The sequence below is a fragment of the Cupressus sempervirens genome, chromosome 3 (genome assembly GCF_028749045.1).
Source record: "Cupressus sempervirens isolate cs-2001-9-10 chromosome 3, ASM2874904v1, whole genome shotgun sequence".
In the NCBI taxonomy this organism is placed as follows: domain Eukaryota; kingdom Viridiplantae; phylum Streptophyta; class Pinopsida; order Cupressales; family Cupressaceae; genus Cupressus; species Cupressus sempervirens.
In genome coordinates, this window is record NC_143120.1 from 1,001,910,514 (window position 1) to 1,001,934,612 (window position 24,099).

The window sequence follows — 24,099 nt, forward strand, 5'->3', positions numbered from 1 at the left end:
ATCTGACCAATTTACACCTTCTAATTCACCAAAATGATGGCTCAATTACATACTCCTATTTTTTTGGCATTTACACATATCCCAAGGTGCTCAAATACTCTATCCTAGAACACTGATAGTGGAACTGTGAGAGTTGGAACCTTTATTTGACTCAAATGGGTATCTAGAAATGAAAACACATGAAACAGAAACCAAGTCTAAGTACATTTTTTTTGGGTGACACGGGATTGCCCTTATACCTCTGGATGCTCCTGCATCACATAAAAATTTAAAATCAAGGTTACGAGAAACATTATATCAGTACGTGCAAATACCACTCTTTCCAAACACATCTAAAAAATGCATTCCACATATTATAGAAATCGACAAAGATGTCAAAGACTCAAATGCTAACATAAAAACTAATACTTTTTACAGAATTATAGGAAATATTCCATCATATAGTGTTACATATTTCCTAGTGAGGTCAACGGTGATTGGTTTGTGGCACGCAAAAAACCACCAATAAAAAGAGCTATACTATGCTGCTTGGCTCGCATTAATGACTTTTGGGGGCAACTCTGAGGCTCACAATACTTTGCAGCCATTAAATTCAAGACGGATTATTATCATGCTCTAGTCAACTAAGAATATACCTAACGAACAAGCACAACTGCGACCTTCATGTAGCTAATGAGTGATATCTTGTAACCCTTCACAAACACCTCCATCATTGCTACTTAGATGGCATCCTCGTCTATAATAACATTTGAGAAGAACCTGTTGCACAAGTTTAGAAGGTTTGTCTCGTGTTACTTAGATTCACTATTGGGCTACAACATTGACCAAAAAGGGAATCATGTGGATTTTGAAAAGGATAAAGATCATCCAAGATTAACTAATTGCTTGCATCCATACAAAACTGGAATTTTTTCTTGGACTTCCAAATTCTTATTAGAAGTTCATATTGGGATTCTTTCATCTCTCTAACATAGAATCAAATCACATAACCTAAGTCAGCATACATGCACAAGATCAAGCAAACTCAATTCCAAATGCCAATCAACCCATCTATAAGTAGTCTAATGCATCAGATTTTCATACTAGGTGCACTGCTTACACTATATAGGTATTTCATTACATATTTTTAAGTATTCAAAGATACCATGTGAATTACTTTACCAGCAAGGAGCTCAACAATTGTTCACATCTATTAGCTAGGGAGACACACTCTGGAGATGCACACAGTAGAGGAGATTCATTAGTACTCAATTTCAGACTGACAAACTCAATCTCCTACTTTTTAGGAGGCAGTCCCTTGATTGTAGGAGGAGATTCCTACCTTTTAGGAGGTTGTGACATTTTCCAGAGTTGAGGTTCTATGAGATCACGCCCTGGTCTCAATTTCAAGAGATTTGGGTGTGTTCCCTTTTTTTCGATGTAGCCCTAGATTTGAGGGTGAGACTACTTATTGGCCCAAGTTGTCCGACATCAGTCACAAGTAGGTGAGAAACTCAGTTTGATGTTTTGGAGGTGTTTGGGTTTTTCTTTGGCTACTTGGGAAATATTTTAATATATTTAAATATTCTCCTAAGTTAGCATTTTAATAATTTAAATAAGGCTAAGTGTTTTGCCATTTTGGAGTAACAAGGAGTTTTTTGGCTCCATCTGGATCGATTTGCCTATGTGTGATAGCTCACTGGAAAGAACTCAATCTCTACCATTTGATTATCACTTACCGAAACCTATTTGATGCTTGGAGCTATTTGTCGTTAATAAAGTAATGATTTCTTTCTATTTGGACGGCTTTATTGGGGAAAATAATGTTATATTATAAAGTTCAAATGAATTCAACTTTAGGGTTCTTTTAGGGTTCAAATTGCCTTGGAGAGAGGATATAAGGAGAAGGCAAGCTAAAGGTGAGTATCATATATCATTTTGTCAATCCATTTTGGATGTCGTTGCTCTAGAAGAGCATTCCTCACCTAAGGCGCAAACCCTAATGCTAAGAACAGATTTGTTGGGACGTAGCCTTCAACAAGATCAGATTCAAAGTTCTTATGCATACAGTTTGATCAAGGCAGAGGATCGATTTCTAGTATTGCAAACAGTGGAATTTTGGGGAAGGCAACCACTTTGGTTCAGCCTAGCATTTCTTTATAGCAGCTCATGTAAAGAATTTTGGGGTGTTTATTTGCAGCAGACTGGAGTTGTTTTATTGCAGCAGCTTGGACTTTATCATTTGAAATTGTTTCACTGTAGTTGGGTTCCCATCTTCAGCTAGCGTCAACCTTGTTTATCTACATTAGTACTATTCTGAAATAATCACTCTGTTGGTACAGTTTTAGAATTATTTCCAGATTGCCATGGATTGTTGCATATGATTTCAATCACACTTGTTTTATCAGTTACTGTTATTTATTCATTGTAATGCCTATATTCTGAAAAATAAAAATAAAAACAACATTCTTCCACAACTTCTGTCTAGCTTTATAAGATCAAAGAAAAATCTACAGGAAAATATAATTTATATAATTAAACATTATAGCAACAGCAAAGCAAATATCCATTTGGAATATTGCAGTGGTATCAGAGCCTCGAACCTGCCAACTTGTTGGGTTAGTTGCAGGTCAAAACCATGGCTAGAATTAAAAATGGGCGCTCTAAGGTTTCATCTCCATCAACAGGTACAAGATGCCTCCTACTAATGCTTTCAATGATGCAATAATGAGCAGCTACCATCAATATCATTCTCTTCCAAAGGAGATACAAGACATGCTTGCATTCACACAATTTATGGGTATATCAAATGCAGAGGATGATTTGGTATCCAAAAGTTCATATCAGCAGCAAGGAAAGAAAAATCAAAGGATAGAAAAAAAAGTATTGAGAGAGAAGATAAGTCAACAAAGGAAACAAGGACCAGCAATAACTAGCAAGAGGAATTACCAGCTGAAGATCTTGAGGGGGTATCAAAAGAGGATATTGAAGAGAGACTTGCTCTTCAATGGCAGTTCACATCCTTTGCTTATGGATTTACACATGTCCTTAAGCTTGTTTTGGAGAGCCAACTGAAAGTTGGTGAAGAAAAGGTCATTGCAGCCTTGTCACATTTTGACAATTCCCACAAGTTAGTAGAGAGCTAGATTTGGAAGATCCAACTTGAGGGAAGACATAAATGTAAAGAAGAGGCTTCATCAATCTTTGATTTGCATGTGCTTAAGACAGCCATGGAGGCAATGAAGCATAATTACTTAAACCTCCTTTCAGATAGAGATCATCTTCTTGACCTTGGTGTTAATTGCTCTATTGCTTTGAGGGGGAATGAAGAGGAGGTTGATCGGCTTATTTCAGAACTTGTAAAGGTTAGAGAAACTTTAGGAAATTCTCAAGTAGCTCTCCTCGTGGCAGAAAATCAGATTGAAGAACTGAATAGGGAGTTGAGTTTAATCCATGCTTTACCTACAAAATCAAACCTGCTTCTTGCAACAGCTTGTTCAGATAGACAACATATTCACGAGGTGAATGAGTAAGAGGATCCACTTGATGATAAATTATTTAGTGATATCAGTAGTTCCATTAATACTGAGGATATACAAGATGATTCCAAAGAAGGTATAGAGGAGGATTCCAAAATTCTGACTTTGGATAGCAGCAATTTTACTTCCCATTCTCATGAGTTTGCTGCCTATAGTCTTGAAGAAGTTGATGACATACATTCAATCATTGTTGATAACCCTTTTTCCAAGATGAGTGCTGATTTGATTTTAGATAACCCACTCTTTAAATTGGATGATGAGGAAGCTCTTGATCTTGATGACACAAATGATATGAGGAGCTCAATATTGGAGTATGATTGTGAAGTTGAGCATACACTTGATGGGCCGGCCACTCAAGAGTTGTCCTTTATGGACATGGATGACACATATACTTATGTTAAGAGGTGGCCTCGTGGTTTCCTTGACAGGGCAGAAATAACCTTGTTGATTGGTGACTTTATACTCTTCAATCCATTGAGGATTAGTGACTATCCTAGTGGGGATCTTATGACTCCTCCGAGTTTTTCACTGTCTACATTAGGTTTCCAACAGTATGGCTATAGGTTAGCGATAGAGTGGGTAGTGTTTGTTGTTGATTGGAATTGGTTTGATAGCATGATTGATATCACTCGTGTTGTTGGTCAGAGTTATGACAATGAGATAGGGTGGCCATTGTTGATAGTTTTTGAGCATGCAAGATATTACTCACCCATAGTTATGGTGTCTTGCATACACAGAGGGTTACTTGATACAGATGGTGATAATATGAAGTTCTTCTACATCACACATAGTATGGCATATGTTTGGTTATGTGACCCAGGTATCAATTTGCGAGATACATCACTTTACATAGACTTTTGTATATTGCTTCATGGTTTGGAGTGTTTGGGCATTTTTGTCAGAATAGAACAGTTGGTTGTATGTTTGAGAGATATGAAGGGTTGCATGCTGTGGTTGAGCATGTTATCTTGTCAATTTCCCCAAATTGCATCAAGATCAAGGATTGTTAGCAAGGACCTCACAGAAAGGCATTGGCAATATGGGTTTGCACATCTATTCAAACGAGTGCCATATGAATATGTTGCATTTTTATTTTTTTGGTTTGGAATCCAAGAATCAACATGTATAATACATTCCTCTAATTGATTCATAGTGAGATGCTACACTTTGAAGATCTTGATGTTTATATCAAAGTAGCGCAGCAGTTGGGTGGAGTAGTGTGTTCCAGATTGATATGGGAATTCAACAATTGGTTTTCAATATGTAGATGCAAATTGCTTGAGGACAAGCAATCTCTGGGAAGGGAGGATTTGTAATGTCCCCTTTCCAGGATGATAGACATTTGTTCATGGATTGGCCTACTACTGGAGTTCCCATAGGCCAATAGAGTGTGTAAGGGACTCATATAGGGCATATAGACCTAGACATGAGCTTTTCAAGCTGGTTTGGGTAGTCTACAATAGGTTTCTAAAATTTAGGAGGGATCCCTAATTTTTAGGGACTGATTGGGAGTTATCTAGGAGGCTTCCAGAGACCAATGGGAACATTTTGGAGAAATTGGACGCATCTCCTAATTGTTAGGAAGAACTCCCACTTCAATGACACACTCTGAAGATGCACATAGCAGAGGAGATTCATTAGTACTCAATTTCAGAGTGACAGACTCAATCTCCGACCTTTTAGGAGTCAGTTCCTTGATTGTAGGAGGAGATTCTTACCTTTTAGGAGGTTGTGACATTTTCCAGAGTTAAGGTTCTATGAGATCACCCCCTGGTCTCAATTTCAGGAGATTTGGATGTGTTCTCTATTTTTTAGGAATATCCCTAGATTTGAGGGTGAGACTGCCAGTTGACCTAAGTTGTTCGGCATCAGTCACAAGCAAGTGACAAACTCAATTTCATGTTTGGGAGGTGTTTGGTTTGTTCTTTGGCTACTTGGGAAATATTTTAATATATTTAAATATTCTCCTAAGTTAGCATTTTAATAATTTAAATAAGGCTAAGTGTTTAGCCATTTTGGAGTAATAAAGAGTTTTCTAGCTCCATCTGGATCGATTTGTCTATGTGTGATAGCTCGTTGGAAAGAGCTCAGTCTCTACTATTTGTTTATCATTGTTTACCGTACAAGGTAAATGGTTTATTAATGCATTTCGACAATAGACAAGAACACGTAACACAGAAGTATTCTTTTTATTATTTGCACATATGCAGAAGATACTACAATATTCGATATGATTAATTACAATGATGATTACAAAATCCATTTTGGATGGTGTACATATACCTTTCCGAATGGGTGACTGAACCGTCACGCACCCATTCAAATACTATTCTACCTGTTGGCCACAATATAGATTTTACTGACAACATCACCCCCCCCCCCCCCCCCAAAAAAAAAAGTTCTCTGAATGACGATTACAAAATATCCGAGACAGATTAACAAAAGGAAATACATTAACTAACTAACTATAACAAGATAGATCTGTTTCCATCACATAACATTCACACTCTTCTCGTGCCTGCACCAAACTAGTCTCCAAAATACATTGCATCTATAGCCTCTACTAACACAATACTATCTCCTTGGCCAATCCGACCTTGATAGCCACCTGTGTTGCCTTCTCTACTTCTAATGCCTGGGTACGCTGAGCCAAGTGTCACTCTACTGCCTCCAACTGGATGATCAGCTCCTCCCAAGCTCTCTATGCATCCACCAAAACAGCCTTACATCCAACACCTACTTCAAGTGCCTCGAAACAGAACACCCTTCTCAAAAGGCTTGCTCTAGTGCTCTCCCCACCTTTGGCACACAAACACTCTATGCCTGCAGTAGCTCCAAGTCTCATCAACTGGTCACACTTCCCACGACTCATAACTGAACTGACCAGCAGGGTCAAGGGGCAATGCCCCCGCCACCAAGACTAAATTAGCAATCTCAAACGCACATAAAAGTCCATGGAACACACCATTTTTGTGATTTTCTTCCGATCTCATACTATTTCTGCCAACTGCTTACATTTTACTACCTTTCTATGTCTTCCCTTTCCTTTGGTATCATAAGTTACACCTTCTGAACTGTTTTGATTTGTCATCGTTTTTTTTTTTTTTTTTTTGTTTTTTTTTAATTTATAAAACCTCTTATCACCCTTCTTCTGTGTCGTATGGCAGTCCATACGATATACTTATGTGTCGGCCATACGGCCAATAACATATGGTACTTAGCTACTCAATCTTCCACTATTCTGACCCAATCCGTACGACATATTTACCTCTTATAACTCGCTGTGTCACGCTCTATCCAGCCCATACAAACTTTTGTATCCTTGTATCAATTTTTGGTGCCGTACAATCGACACCTTTCCTTCTATGAGTACTGTACGGTTAGCATATTCCTCCTAATGACACCATACAATCAACACATTTATTTCCTCCTAGTGAACACCGTACGATGTTTGCTTTTCAAGATCTGCTTTGATCGTAGCTGACCTCCTTTCTACCGTACGGTCAAGCCCCTTCCTCACACATCCGTATAGTGACTTACTCTTTCTTTGCTTGCTGAACCGTACGGTTTTTGCCTCTCTTTCCCTAATGGCCGTACAGTTCCAAATATGCCTTTTCCTCCAAGGTCATACGATCTCTATCAATATCCTTTGTGTTTGTAGTTCCCCTTATGAATTCTGTACAAGCAGTACAATGTGTATCTTCTGACACCGTACAAGTCATACAGTGTCCTCTAATTAGATAAATAAAAACAAAACGGTATCTGCTCTAAAATACTCTATGTTTAAACATAAAAGATTACTTAATTAAATAATTTACATATATACATTAATATTTATTATTTATTCTCAATTGTTCGTCCACAAAGGTGCGTTATTTCTTTCATGATAGACTTTCAGCATCAACCCATTCATTGCATCGGCTACTTCCTTCCCATCGAGCATCCATAATTTTATTGCTCTACTATCACCCACTTCGCGGATTTTATATGGCCCGACCCACTTTATTTTAAATCTACCTGGTTTGATCTCGTTGCACCTCTTATACTTCAAAACTAATTGTCCCGATTAGAATCTGTTCCACTTCAAGTGCTTGTTGTGCCATGCCTTATACCTGTTTTGTGTAATATTCATGGCCCTTGTGCCTACAATCGTTGCTCATCAAATTTATTATACTATCCCTCCCTCAGACTTTCCATATCTCCAAGCTTGTTTTCGACCGCAATCCTCGAACTTGGTACCATGAATTTCGCCACTGCCACTCCTTGCCATCAATAACTGTATTCTTGATTTTAGAATGTTCACTCTGTACTGCTGAAGTTTTTATTAAGCCCTTCTTTTTTGTTTCCTGTGCAAACTGTACGACGTGTTTTCTTTGTTGTCAACACCTTTCTACTAAATTCGTGGTGCAGTGTAACATTTCCTTTCTGTGCGGTCCGTTCACCGTGTACCATATGGTGGAATTTTTCCTTTTTTTGGGTTCATACAGTATGTTCTTCCTCTTGTACTAGCTATACGGCATGTTCTTTTCTTCAACTTCAGCCGTAACAACCTTGCCTTCTTTCGCTTCTCTGTATTCTTTCAAACATTCATTTTCCTCTCCTTTCTTACCTTCATCGACCCTTAACATGTTACAGCTCGGGAAGAGCTCGTAATCCTCCATCTGCTAGTGGAATAGGTCGTTCACCAAGTTTAGGTCGTCATCAGTCGACCCTTCTAATGTCAATACCCCTTCTTCGTCAAGTTCCATTATCTTCTTCCTTTCGTTCTCTCCTTCTGAATCGGACGATTTGGCTTCTTCTCCCACCATTTGTGTGTGTAAATCAATAATAAATCTCCGTCCTCTGCTCTTCATTGATATTGTATTCTTCTTCCAGTCATGTTTAACCTTCGCTTGTACGAGCCATCCTCGTCCAAGAATGGCATCATATCCCCTTCTTTTTAGTGGTATGACCACAAAGTCAAGCAGGAATGGCTGTGTGCCAATAGTCACTGGTTGTGCCATCAGGATCCCAAGAGGCTTAATGCCATGTTGGTCTACAGTTAACAATTGGAATGTGGGTGGCCACAACGTCAAATGTCCCAACTTCTTCCAGGTATCTTCTAGTAGGACATTTACCCCCAAACCTCCGTCCACACTTGTGTTTGAGAGGATCGTTCCCAGTATACCCATTTCTACAACCATCAGATGCCTTCCTGATGTGAGGGCTAACAGCGTCGGGTCTACTACACTTGTTCCGCTTTCCTTCTCCTTCCTGGTTTCTTCTGGTAGTTTAACAACCGGAGCCATGTTTGTGAATGTCATTCGTAGTTGGGACATTGTGAGGATCAGAGCATTTAATTTTACTCGCACTTCAGTTTGTAATATTCGCCTTATGATGTTCTATTTCGCGCAGTTCCTCATTGAGGTACCCGCAGTGTCCCTCTTCTTTGTTTGTGATTTCTCCGACTGCATCCCTTTTTCAATTTATGCCCGTGCTTCTTTCAGTCTCTTATTTTCTTCCGTCAGGCCTAGGTACAGCTTTGCCTGTTTACGAGTGATTGCCAGGACTTCCTCTTCGTTCGTTTTTGCTTCGATGCTGATCAAATTCACTCCTGATTTCGGGCACTTGGCATCTTCATGGTCTCCAGGACCACACCACCTGCATAACAACTTCGGTGTGTTCGCCGTTGTACAGTTCCGTGCAAGGTGGCCCCATAAGTTGCATGCCCGACGCTAAACCATCGGTTGACCGTTCGCATCATACTTATCCGACTGCGGCCTCTATTATTATTGTTATTGTTGTTGTTGGTGTTGTTGTTCTACCCCCTTCTGTTATTTTTTTTTTGTACCCACCCAAGGTGGCACCGTCATTGTTTGTGTTTTTCGTTTTCTCCCGATGTGGATGCTTCCTGTATCAGGAGTACTTGTTGATGCCCTCTTGTTTTTCATATTGAATGGGCATTCCTTTGTGGAATGTCCCGTGATTTAGCATATATCACAAAACTAATTCTTCGGACAAAATCCCTTACCGTGACCTTTCGTCTTGCATTCTGTGCACCATAGCTCGTTTTCTTTGGTCTGGCTATTTCCTTTCTGCATATTCTTAAATTCTTTCATCATCCTGATCATATCGTTCTGAAGAGCTCAGACCTTACTGCGCCTTTCATCATCACAGTTATCTTCAGAAGAGGATTCATCTGAGTCGAATAATCTGCTTTTCTTCTTCTTTTTTGTTTTCTATTCACTTTCTAAGTCCATCGCTTGATTGTATGCTTCAGTATACAACAATGGCAGTACGATCTTCATTTTCCTTTTTAACTCAAGTCGTAGTCCTTCTATGAACCATCTCTTCTTTAGTCCGTTTGTTGGCTTACTGTCCATTTTATTTACTAATTCTTTTAACTTTCTGGCATATACTCGGACTATTTCATTTTTCCCTTGTTTAGTGCTATAGATTTATGCTACTATCTCATTGTCATCTCGTAGCAGTCGAAACTCTGTAATAAATTCCTTCTTTATGTTTTCCCATGTCGTTAGCTTTGTCAGATCGGTGTCCAAAAATCAATCGATTGCTACACCTCATAAGGTGGCTGGAAATTGTCTTGCCCATTCGTCCTGGTCGTTCTCTCCATTCGTTGTCCAAATCGTTTCGTAAGTTTTGCAATGTCTGATCGGATCAGCCATGCCATCCCCGTCGAACTTTGGTAATTTTTCCTTTGGACCAGCCATCAGTACCCTTGCTTTCTTTTGTTGTGCGTTGTTGTTTGTACCCGCATTGTTCTGTGCTTTCGTACCGCTCTAAACACCCGTGTTATAGACACCTACGTTCTCAAGTGGCGTGAAGGCTTCCTCAAGGACTTGGTTGTTTCAACCAAACTGTATTTGCTCGTCAAGTGTATCAAGGACGAAGAGTTCACCCCACGCTCGAGTTCCTTCGACACTCTGAGCCGTGCTGGTCCTTTCCCTTCCGTCTGGATTCCCCCTTGGAGTATACCAATTTGCCAATTCTTCCTTTGTTCCTTCGATCACCCTTCGCCTTTCTCGGGCTTCTTCCATCAACCTTTCCCTTGATCGACTTGGCGACTGCACTTCGTTCCTCAGTGCTCCCGTGGTACTATGGTCACCTCTTGTGCCACCACTGTCATACCCTTCGGCGAGTTGTTGGAGTCTGTGCCTCTGATTTCTTTGTTGTGTGTGGTTTAATACTTCTCGTGCCACCCTTATGCCGTCATCTTCTAGATTCTTATTTTTATCTTTATTCAATGTGTTTGACATTCATAGCACCCGGCCTTATAGGCAACGGCGCCAAATGTTTACCATACAGGGTAAACGGTTTATTAAAGCATTCACACAATAGACAAGAACACATAACACAAAAGTATTCCTTTTATTATTCGCATGTATGCAAAAGATACTACAATATTTGATATGATTGATTACAATGATGATTACAAAATCCATTTCGGATGGTGTACATATACCTTTCCGAAGGGGTGACACAATCGTAACGCGCCCATTTGGATACTATTCTACTTATCGGCCACAATATAGATTTTACCAACAACAATCACTTACCGGGACCTATTTGATGCTTGGAGCTATTTGTCATTAATAAAGTAATGATTTCTTTCTATTTGGACAGCTTTATTGGGGAAAATAATGTTATATTATAAAGTTCAAATGAATTCCACTTTAGGGTTCGAATTGCCTTCGAGAGGGGGATATAAGGAGAAGGCAACCTAAAGTTGAGTATCATATATCATTTTGTCAACCCATTTTGGATGTTGTTGCTCTGGAAGAGCATTCCTCACCTAGGACGCAAACCCTAGTGCTAAGAGCAGATTTGTTGGGACGTAGCCCTCAACAAGATCAGATTTGAAGTTCTTATGCATACAATTTGATCAAGGCAGAAGATCGATTTCTAGTATTGCAATCACACTTTGCAGGTAGTGGAATTTTAGAGAAGGCGACCACTTTGGTTCAGCCTGGCATTTCTTTATAGCAGCTCACGTGAGGAATTCTGGGGTGTTTATTTGCAACAGACTGGAGTTGTTTTATTACAACAACTTGGGCTTTATCATTTGAACTTGTTTGACTGTAGTTGGGTTCCCATCTTCAAATAGCGTCAACCTTGTTTGAAGTACATCTGTATTGATACTATTCTGAAATAAATCAGACTCTATTGGTACAGTTTTAGAATCATTTCCAGATTAGTATGTATTGTCGCATATGATTTCAATCATTTCTATTTTATCAGTTATTGTTATTTATTCATTGTAATACTATATTCTGAAAAATACAAAAAGAAACAACATTCTTCTGCAACTTTTGTCTAGCTCTATAAGATCAAAGAAAAATCTACAGGAAAATATAATTTATATAATTAAACATTATAGCAGCAGCAGAGCAAATATCCATTTGAGATATTTCAACCTCCATCAGCCAAAAGAATCTCATGCAGAACCGAGATTTTGATTTTGAGCCTCCTTATTTTTGACATATCAGTTTATGTTGTCATACAAACTTGCACTCTCTAGATATCAAGCATTGATCCTATGGACATGAAATGTGGCTCACAAAACAACTCCAAGATTGAGAAGTAAGATCTTCATGTGATTTTGAATAAACTACAATTTTTTGTAATGAAAAGCAAGAATATAGAACTAAAGAAATACACAAAAAATAAAGTTAATCAAAGTGGAAATTCAGAAATAATTCATCAGATGACATATTATCTTTCAACAACACAAATTGCACAGCAATAATCAAAGGACATGTAGACAAAAGGGCTATACATATATGATTAATCAAGAGGGAATTAATAGATCAACACTTCTCTATTTATCTTATGACAATGCACACTTACAAATTCAAGAATCACTAGAACATTTTGAAAAAATGAAGGCTTATTATAGCTGAAAAATAAATGAGAATGTTAAGTTCAATTAGATCTATAAGCATCAGCATATTTAATATATTCTAAATTTATAACTGATTAAATCACTCTTATTTAGAGAAACTAAATAACTAGGAATTTGAAAACAAGGTGGTCATTAATGCCTTGTCATGCAAAGAATCCAGCAGCAACTCTCTACGTGAAAACTTGCACAAACACACACCTCTACTCAACACATGAATGTCCACCATTTGATTTAAGATGGAGTAAATGTAGTATCCCTTACAAATTCAGACTCCAATTTTCTGGATTTTGGTCTTGTCATACACTTTTCACACAAGGGATACCTTGAAGATCACTTCTAATATGCTTAATTTCAATTGGTAACAATGGATATGCTTGCAAAGACTTCAAAACATCCAAATGTATTAGAGTGAAAATGCAATTGACAGATTAAAAACATTGAGTAATGGCCAACACTCTTGGCTTGCAAGGGAATGCACTTCAAAAGCTCTAAAACTCATTGCCAAAATTCCCTCAATAGACCAATTGAATTACATCATGAAAGCGATTCCCAAATGGATCTCAACAACCAATAACCTGCATTATTGATACCAAGCCGACCTCCATGAAATCTGAACACAGTGATACCAATGTGAAAGACTGAATATCTCTCACCCAAACAGCTGCAACCCTTCAGTGGATCTTTCATCACCTCAATTATGCTCATTAATGGAAGTGATCGTTCCCAATGACCAATGGATGATTAAACCTTTGGATGAACCTTTGACTCCACAAATCGTCATTTCAAAACAATTGTTAGGAAATGGATGATTAAAAGCTTAGCTGACCCCAATTAAAACTTTTTCTCCATGAGGAGTTAGACCCTTCAAGAAGCTTCTAGGAACATGAGAACATGGATCCTTCCAGCTTCCAAAAACATGAGGAGATGGACCCTTCCAAAAGCTTCTAGAAACATGAGGAGGTAGATCCTTCAAGAAGCTTCTAGAAACATGAGGTGGTTCTTTCAAAAAGCTTCTAAAAACATGAGGAGTTGGACCCTTCAAGAAGCTTCTAGAAACATGAGGAGGCAGGCCCTTCAAGAAGCTTCTAGAAACACGAGGTGGAAAATTCAAGAGGTTTCTAGAAACATGAGGAGGTGGTCCTTTCAAGAAGCTTCTAGAAACATGAAGCAGTGGATCCTTCAAAAAACATACTATTTTATTTTTGTTATTTTCTAAAATTAATTAAATATAAGGTGAATTTTTTTATTCATTTATTTGATATCCTTACAAGTAATTAATTAATTTCTCTACTTAGCCTTCGAGAGCGTAAAGGCTAAGATGATAATTGAGATGGCTACAAGAAAGGGAGCATTGCAATTCAACCTTGCTGAAATTGCTTGGGTTGTGGCCTCATGTAGCATCCTCAACCAGCAAGTCCTTCCCTTTAATCAAATACTCTTTGATAACCTACCTTTGTAATTGTTTCTCTCTTACCTCTAGGATGGCCTCAAGCACCAAAATCTATTTCCCCTCATCATCCAAGGATGGTAGAGCTGCAGAAGGAATGACACAATGTCCTAACACCTTCTTGAATTGTGACACATGGAAAACATTATGAACCTTGTTATCACCCAATAACTCCAACTCACAAGACACCTCACCAACTTGCCTATTGATCTTGGAAGGTCCATAGTATCATAACTTAAGCTGTTTTGCACCAATCTGTTTAAGAGTGGGCTAATGATAGGGCTGCAACATCAATTACACCGTATCCCCTACGTCAAATGAACACTCAACTCTCTTATGATTTGCATACTACTTTTGTTGATTCTATGCCTTTTGGATATTCTCACGAAGAGCCCTCACAATGTTTTGGTTCTCTTGCAACACATTTCCAACGCTAGGCACTCTATTGTCACTCATCAACAAGTCAAGGAAGCTAGGCACCTCATAACCATACAAAGCCATACATGGTGTCATTTGAATTGTAAGATAGTATGTAGTGTTATAGCAATACTCACAAAGATGAATCCACTTCAACCATGCCTTTTCCTCCCTGCAATGTAATTCTTGAAATATCCCTCCATCCATTTGTTAAAAATATATGCCTCACCATCTATCTGCAGGTGGTAACTGGTGCTCGGAGTGAGTTTTGTCCCACACAATCTAAATAGTTCCTGTCAATAATTGCTCAAGAACCAACCATATTTGTCGCTCACAATGCTTTGATGTAACCCGTGTAGCCTAACTTTCTCATTGAAAAATAAATATGCAACCTGTGTAGTTGAATATGTAGCTACAACCAGAAAGAAATGCACATACTTGGTAAGGTGATCAACAACTACATAGATACAATCTCGATCAACAACTACATAGATACAATCTCTACCCTGGGCTTTTAATAAGCTTGTAATGAAATCTATCGATATGCATTCTCACTTCCTATTAGGAATCAAAAATGGTTGGAGTAGTCTTGCAGGGTATGTGTGTTCAAGAGTTTATTTTGTTGGCAAACAAGACATTCTCTAATATAATGAAGGAAATATGAATTAAGACTCTTCCAAGTGAAGCGCTCCCATACCTGCTTGTAAGTCTTACAATACCTTGGATGTCCTGCCATAGGTGCATTGTGAAAAGTCCTCAACATTGTGCTCTTTATTTTTGATCTCAAGGCCCAAACAATCCTCCCTTTGTTTTTGATAGTATCATTCACAATTAAATATCTCCTATCCTTTATGGACCCATCAATTAAGCCAGAAGCCAAAGAGTCCCTATCATACTCTGCAAAAATCAAATGTCTCCAATCCTTTCTAAAATATCAACCATAGAGTTCAACTATGGATGGCAAGACAAAGCATCAACAACAACAATTTGAGTCCCTTTCGCATAGGCAATGTAGAAATCATAGGATTGTATCTTAATAACCCACTATATTTGTCGATTATTAATATCTCGCTGCCCTAGGAGATGTATTAGGTTAATATTATCTATCTTAACACAAAACTTGTTGCCCACAAGATATTGCCCGAATTTGGCCAATGCATGCATGATAGCCAACATCTCCTTGTCATAAATGTTGTAGCTGCTCTTTGGAGCCCTTGGTTTCCTACTCTCAAAAGCTACCTAACACTTGTCCTGCATGAAAACTACACCAATCCCTTCACTTGAAGCATCCAATCAAAGCTTAAAGGGTCTAGTGAAATCTAGTAACGCAAGCACAAAACAAAAAGTCATCAATTGCTTGAATTTCTCAAAACATTATGATGCCTCTGAAGTCGAAACAAATGCCCCTTTCTTCGTCAAATATGTAAATGGAGCTACATGCTGTGAATATCCACTAGCGAATATGTGGTAGAAACCACAAACACAAGAAATGTTGGAATGTTGGAAATTTGTTCAACACTCCCCTCGAGATTTGTGAAAGGGCTTAACCACCTCCTATGTACTATAAGTTGAGTGGTTGTATTAGGCATTGAAAGATCAGTCTTTTGATGCAATGGCAACCCCACTCTAACAAGTGGCATCAGAGCTTGGTCACAAGTTTGAATCCTCAGACCCTCAGGTAACACTGAGGGGGGGATTGTTGGAAATTTGTCCAATGCTCCCCTCAGGATTTATGACAAGGGCTTAACTGCCTCCTGTGTACTATAAGTTGAGTGGTTGTATCGGACATCAAAGATCGGTCTTTTGGTGCAATGGCAACCCCACTCTAACAAGAAAACCCACAATTGTGTAAGGTTCTCAAGTGTCAACACTCAGTAATTGCTCTAATATTGTTAGGATACATATGCACACCTTCTACACTCGTGATATGGCCTAAGTACAACAACCTTGTCATGCACAAATCACATTTGGAATCCTTGGCGTATAAGGACTCCCTATCAAGAACACCTAAAAGTGTATCCAAGAGAATGATGTGCTCTTTCTCCCTATCTAGAGGCCTACCAAGTGAAACATCATTAAACACCTTAGTATGCTTAATCCTCAACTTGTGTCTGTTTGGACAATAAGTAGGTTTTTGCCGCTTCTCCTATGTTTGTGTCATAATACACTTTGTTGCCCACTCAATTGTGTCGTCCCATCAACCACTCCATTCTCATTAAATATATTGTCCTATAACTAGTGTCCCTGAGGGCTTTTGACAGGAGTCTTCCATCCACTTGAAACCTCATTCCCATAGCATGAAGATTAAAAGTAACATCATCTATGACATAAAGCCATGTCATTCCCAAAACCATATTAGTATCTCTCATCTTCACTACATAAAAACTTGTCTTCTCATTCTATGTCGCACATTATTCCTTACTAATTCAGATTCCACTTTTTTTTTTTTTTTTAATCTTGTCATACACTTTTTACACAAGGAATATCTTGTAGAGTGCTTCCAGAACTTCAATTGGTAACAATAGAAATGCTTGTAAAGACTTCAAAACATCTAATGTATTAGAATCAAAATGTAATTGACTGATTACAAACATCAAGTAATGGCCAAAATTATTGGCTTACAAGGGAATGCATTTTTTAGGCTCTAAATTCATTGCCAAAATTCTCTCAATAAAGCGATTGAATTACCGTGTAAAACCAGTGCCCAAATGGATGTTGACAAACAACAATTTGCATTATTCATATCAAGTCAACCTCCATGAAATCTGAACACAATGATACCAATGTAAAACACTGAATATCTCTAACCCAAATTGTTGCAACCCTTCAAAGGAGCTTTCGCCACCATAAATATGCTCATCAATGGGAGTGATCGTTCCCAGTGACCAATGGAATAACCTGCAGAAATCCTTAACTCCACAAATCTTCATATCAAAACAATTGCCAAGAATTCGATGATTAGATGCTTAACTGACCTGACCCACTATTCATACTTTTTCTCCATGAAGGAGGTGCACCCTTCAAGAAGCTTCTAGGAACGTGAGAGGGTGGATCCCTCAAGAAGCTTCTAAAAACATGAGGAGATGAACCCTTCAAGAAGCTTATAGAAACATGAGGAGGTAGATCCTTCAAGAAGCTTCTAGAAACATGAGGAGGTGGTCCCTTCAAGAAGCTTCTAGAAACATGAGGAGGTGATCCCTTCAAGAAGCTTCAAGAAACATATTATTTTATTTTTGTTGCTTTGTTAAATTAATTAAATATAAGGTAACCTTTTAATATTCATCTATCTGATAACCTTCCAAATAATTGATTAATTTCTCCCTTATTTCTCCACACAGCCTTTGGGAGCATAAAGGCTAAGACGATAACTGAGATGGCTACAAGGAAGGGGACATTGAAGTAAATGTGTGTCTTAATTGCATCTGCTAATTGCTGACACATGATCACAAAAGAGCTTCTGAGTTTCAAAACTGTGGCAGCTAAAACCATGAACTTGTGATTTATTATTTTATCAGATGAAGCCAGATATGAGAAGTGGCATGTTTGATAGGAAGTCATGAGCTCATGTCCTATCCATATGGATCCTTAAGCCAATGGTGAAATAGAGATCAAACACCATACAAAGCCAAGAGGTGGGGGGGAGAGAAAGGTTTGTTGGATAAAGAATCACATTATAATCAAACATGTTCTTAATAATATTCAATATAAATCCAAGGATGCCCTCCTTAACCATTCTAGTCTATTGGTTGACATGTACTTCACTGACCCAAATATGGTGGATACCCATTTGACCAAATCTTATTCCCAGAAACTAAAATATCTAGCATCTCTGTTTCACATGAATGTCAGCAGAATATTAAATATAATTTGACAGTTACTAATAGATAAAAGCACTGGTGAGAAGTAAACGGGAAAAATTCGAACTTAATCCAGACCTTCTTTTCATAATATCACAGTAAGAGCTTAAACACAAATCTTAAAGGAGGAGAACTTGTGGAAAATCCAGGGGATCAATAACAAATGAGAGCTCTAAGGAGGATTACCCCCTTGGCTCTATAGCTCACATAAAAGTGAAAGAGATATCGCCTAAGATCTCCAGAAACCACTTACATCGTTATTCCCGGCCTAATGCTTTAGCAAATTGGCAAAGTGTCAATCTGAGGGACACCCATGTTAAAACAACTATCTAAGATGGAAAAGCTCTCTTCCATTCCATAGGGGTCTAAAGGTACATTCTATGTTTAAAAATTTAGGGATCTAGGTTTCACCACAATTCATCCAAGGTGTTATGTGTAGTTGTGTCTACTATGGATGCCGGTGTACAACAAATAAAACAGTATTCAATAACACTGTAGCTATCAAATCTGATAATTAATGATAATAGAAGAAAAATGATAGTAGAAATGGAAATTTAAAATAATAATTTGTTTTTCCCTTTGAAGTCTGAAATCTGAAAACTTTGAAACTGTTTCTGAGAGCAAAAAATAGTAATAGTTACCAAGAGATGTAAGGGTACCGGAACGGAGTCGCCAATCAAATTAATGTACCAAAGTAAATAGATAGGGAGACAGCTATATTATACATAAATGTAGTCATCAGAAAAAATAAGTATAGTTGATGGAAGCACAGCTGAGTGCACATTTCTATAAAGGAGTTTCCTGGTAACTATGAAAAACACAGAAAAGTCTCAACCACAGATTACTCTCACAATTCCACCAAACTGATTTCAACAGCACAAAAAGAAGAACTAAGCTTGTTTAGATAGTACAGAAATCAACTTGCACCTAAAAAACCTACCAAACCTTAAACAGCACACAAAAGAAGAATTAAAATTTGTTTATATGGTACAGAATATAACTTGCATCTACATAAACAGCAACAAGACGATGATTTTGCAAGCCTGAGCCACCTCATCTTCTACAACTATCATTCAGAATAAGTTCTCTCTGTTACAAGGAAAGGAACTTTTAGACATGTTAACAGCAAGCAACTGTAAATGGTGTACAATTTGACCTGAAAGACGGCAGAGACCTTAGGTTAAAGATGGCAAGGCATGACAGTGCTCAATGCATGTATATGTGCGTGTAAGAAAGCTTGCATTACAAAACAGAATACTCCGCATTACTCTGAAAACCTGGACACTTCAAAAGTTCAAAGTTGCCATTCAAAGTGGTTTTCAGTTTTTCAAACAAAAAAAAATCAGGGACGGACTAAAGGTTCAAGGTTATTTTCAACTTTTCAAACAAAAAATTCTCAGGGACATGAGAAAAGTTAGAGAACCTGGATTCATTATGGACCTTGTGATGGGCTACAATGTTTATCTTCAATGCACGTAAACCATTGAACCTGAAGATATCAATTCCTGACAAAGGGCTTTACTCAGAAATATGAATCAATGGAAGAATCTCTACAAATAGTGGAATTTCAGCTACAGAAGTATTACTTGCAACAATGCAAGGTATGGCATATAGGTCTAGTTCTCGAAGACTATAACTAATCTTCAAAAAATTAGCTATATTGAAGACAAAAACTGCATATGAAATGCGTGGGTAACATTAGCCCAACATGATCTCCCGGTAAAACTGACATGTGAAGTAAAATATAAAAGTCAAGACCTCAAAAATCATTGAAACTTAAAAACCCGATACACAACCCACCTGGACGAACACTTGAAGGTTGTTTACTGTTGTGATTCTGCTTCTCCAATCCAGTATTCTCCTCCTCCGTGTCCATTTCCCTGTACCCTGTAAATTCGAATAAGTGTATATAGGCCCTTATAAAACCAAACTTTCAGGTTTTGAGTGAAATGACCGTGGTAATCCACCAATGGAGGGAAAATCAAGTGCCCATAGGCTGTAGTTGCTCAACCCAGTACACAACGACTCGTGTCAGCACCGCCGATTTGATTTTCATAAGAGCAACACATGACAGTGCATCAAGTTGGCATTTAGTGAGAAACATGTTCAAAAGTTTTCATCTCCTGCACAGGGATGACTAAAAGCTGTTCATTTGCAATATGGTCATTCAATAAAATCTCTCGAGGATGCAGAGAGCGACAGAGAATCAATCTATTACATCACTACAAAGCTTATGTGGTATTTTTTGTCCCCTATAACCAGCATATTGCTCATCTGTGCATCCATAGCACGGGTATGGTAAAAGCAAACTCTAGCAGGTAATACAAGTTACCATTTTGAACAAATGAGTCATTCAAATTTGAACGAACAGCGTGCTAAATTAAAACCGATGTGTCTGTGGGGCTCCATTTCAATCTTTTCAAAAATCTATCCATTTTTTATGATTATCTTCTCAGAATTTTGCGAGCACAATGGTACACAGCCAGTATGACATTCAATCAACTGTACGATTCTTTTAGACTTACTTTTCCCGTCGGTGAGTTATCATGGACAGTAAATATAATGTCGATTATTACAATTGTCTTGTTTATGTTTTGTCGATATTTAGGTGATTGGTTTTTGTTTTGTCTATATACAGTCAGTGCTCCACCCCTTACCACTTTTTACGCCCCTTCCCACTTTTTACGCAACAATAATTGAACCATTTTTTTTTAACATATATGAATGATAATCTATTCTGATATATAATTTGTACCTTTTGCAACTCTCGAAACGTCGAAACTAAGACTACGAGTTATTACTAAGGGTTATTTTGTTTTTGGCTGTGATGACTTCAAGGACAACAGGGGCGGTTTCAGGGGTTTCTATTGATTTGTTCCTGGGATATAGTTTTTAACAAGGAGAACATTGGGATATGTGGGGTCCTATCATCGTTTTGCACAAGAAAAGGCTTGATCTTTTGAAAGGAACGAGTTGTCCCATAGACTATGTTTAGTCTTGCCGACATTAAAATTTTCTTTCTTTCTTTCTATATGTTTGTGAAAAATAAAGTTGAAAAAGCTCCACGTTTGAAGGCCTTGTGGGTACAAAAAGGTTATGTGCTAAGCATTGGTATTTAGACAATTATTCAACACAAACTTTTAGTCAATTAGTCTTTTGACTAGTAGAAAATGGAAGCTTGTTTACTTCTAAAGTACTTGGCCTTGTGTGTATGAAAAGGTTATGTGCTAAAAAAAACAAAAAACCCTAGCGAGGAATTGCAAGAACCGAATAACATTTTCGTTGGTTAGATGAGTGAATCTTTTCTACTAAACGACGATAACTCCATGTAGGTTAAGGTTGAGGCTAGGAGGGCGGTGGAGAATATTACAGAGGGGCTAGACCCTTTAGCGGTTCAAGGGGTCAATGCAAGCTCCGGTCCAACAAGCAAGAGTAGTGTGGAGTTATCTAACCGCAACTCGGTAGACAAAAATGACATGCAAATTGTTAAAGATGTGCTTGTAACGGAAGTAAACAAGGAGGCCCCAGTCAATATTGGTGAAGAGGAGAAAAGCCCTATGGAAGCGAAAAGACCATGGAGGAACCAAACAATGACAGAAAAATCTTGGAATATGTTCTCCCTGATGATGTGCTTGATTCGATTAAAGATTATCAATACAAATTTGTAATCTTGTTTTTTTGAAGGGCATCCCCTCTGAAATTGATTTCTATAAATGGGCCAAATTTAATTGGAAAAGCACAGGGTGGAAAATAGAAGCTCTGAGAGGTTGGGTAAAGGATAAATTTCATACAAATTTAAGTCTGTTGATGTTGCTCAAGTAGTTGTGCAGTATGTTACTTGGGTTATTTGTGGGCAAATTTGCTATTTATAGGATTGGACACTTGACTTTCACCCTAAGGGTCCCTCTAGATCAAAATATCCTATGTGGATTGAGCTACCCTTTCTAAATTTGGCCTTCGGACCCTTTATGAAGAACATAGTTGCTCAGCTCAAGAAGGTTATATGGTGTAAAAATAATTCTGATAAGTTTTCCACACTAAGGGTCCATCCTAGGGCCTGCATTGAGATAGATTTGAATAATCAGTTGCCAGAGAGTATTAAGTTAGTTAGGCTAGGCTTTGAATTTTATCAACCTATAGTCTACTTAAATTAACCTAATGTTTGCTTCTTATGTAGGCAAGAGGGACCTCTGATTAAAGATTGCCCAACCCGTAAGAGCAAACTCAGTCATTCCCAAAACACGATTTCCCCTAGCCCAGCCCAAGAGCCTTAGCCCTCTCAACCTATGGTGTTGCCCAATATAGTCCCCTAGTCTCAACAACTCAACAATGACCCCTCAAACATGAATGACAATGTTACAACTTCTACCTACAAAATGCCATTATGACGGATAGTTAGAGGATGGTTAAAAAAAGAGAAGACTCCCCTCATTCATTTTTTATTCAGAACAAGGGATCCTCGTCCTCTCGCAATCGGTCTTCATCTCCCACTAGACCTTTTGTCAAGAACAAAGAAACATATCTTTCAAGTCCTTCAGAGAGGTGCAGGTCCCCTTCCCCTTCTAAAATACATGATTCCTCTGTTCAAACTTCAAGACCAAGATCAAGATCTTTCATTTCCAATTGGAAGGAGGATGGAAATGTGGAAAAGTCAGTTGTGCATACAAATCGCTTTGATGTCTTGCCTAATGAGGATGACTCTTCTCCCACAGCTTAATTATGAATTACAAAACTCTATCTTGGAATGTGAGAGGGTTATCGCTCCCTCACCGCAAAGTTGAAGTTAAGAAAACCATTGTCAAGTGAAAACCTGATATTGTGTTTTTGCAAGAGTTTAAGCTTAGTGGCCCTTGTCTCAATGCTTCATTATTCAACATTTGGAGAGAGGGAACTTTCTTCCATACATCGCATAGTGAAGGCAGGGAGGGAGCAATTATTGGACTCGCTTCTTGGGTTAATAGGTTTGCCATCAATAAAGGAGAGGATCCCTCACATAACTGTGTGTGGGTACTGACCTTCATCAATGATCAGCCTATTGGTTTTTGTTCAATTTATGCCCCTAATAGTGCTAAAGATAGATTTGTGTTATGGGAATGGTTGTCTAATCATCTTCCACAGGTAGATTGGGTTTTTGGCGAGGACTTTAACATGGTGGAACATTATATAGATAGCAGTTGGCTTAATCATGTTAAAATCAGCAATTAAGAATTTGACAAATGACTATTTTGTTGCAATTCTATTGGTGTTGTAGACCCTATTTGTTAAAAATCTCTAAGCCACTGACAAAATTGGTTTACTTGGTCTAATTGCAGGTTAGGGGTTGAAAGGAAACTCGATAGACTAGATAGATTTTACATCTCTCCTCACCTACAAGTAATCCAAGATGCTAGTGGTTGTGTTGTGAGGGTAGATTACACTACTACATTTTCATACCACTTTCCTATCATTTGTATGGTTGCTAAAGATAATTCCACATTTTTTAATTTGCAATTGCCTTTTAAGCTTAACACTTCTTATCTAAAAATCTCATCTTGTGTTGATGCATTGGTGGGGTTATGGAACTCTTTCCCTAAACTGAGAGATGGGGAGTCATATAGAGAATGGTGGCAATTAGCTATCTCTAAGTGTGCTGAATTTTTGAGCTCATTTAGCATAAGATTGGCATGGCAGCTTAGAAGGAAGAAAAAATCTTTACAAGGGAAACTAGAGCTAAATAGAAAATTATTGGCGTCTGATCCAAACAACACAGTTATCCAATCTGTCATAGCTTCTAGTGAATCACTATTACGAAATCTTGATAATTAAAGGGGGCAAGGAGCTAAAATTAGAGCAAGATTGCATTGGTATAAAGAAGTTAACAAAGGCTCCAAGTACTTTTTTTAGTACCTCAACTATAAGCATAGGAAGGAGTTCATAGGCCCTATATTTGATGATGATGAACAACTACATTCTAATCCA

General features: G+C 38.1%; 1 protein-coding gene across 1 annotated transcript in view; it reads right to left on the minus strand.

Annotated features, from left to right (window-relative positions):
• Nucleotides 1-20,996, minus strand: part of LOC149570127 (weak chloroplast movement under blue light protein (DUF827)) — a 31,633-nt gene extending 10,637 nt beyond the window's left edge. Inside the window, exon 1 of the mRNA XM_089822793.1 lies at nucleotides 19,942-20,996. Coding sequence (XP_089678919.1) covers nucleotides 19,942-20,017 — 76 coding nt within the window. The 5' untranslated portion in view covers nucleotides 20,018-20,996. The remainder of the gene's footprint in view (nucleotides 1-19,941) is intronic.
• Nucleotides 20,997-24,099: the final 3,103 nt, after the last annotated feature.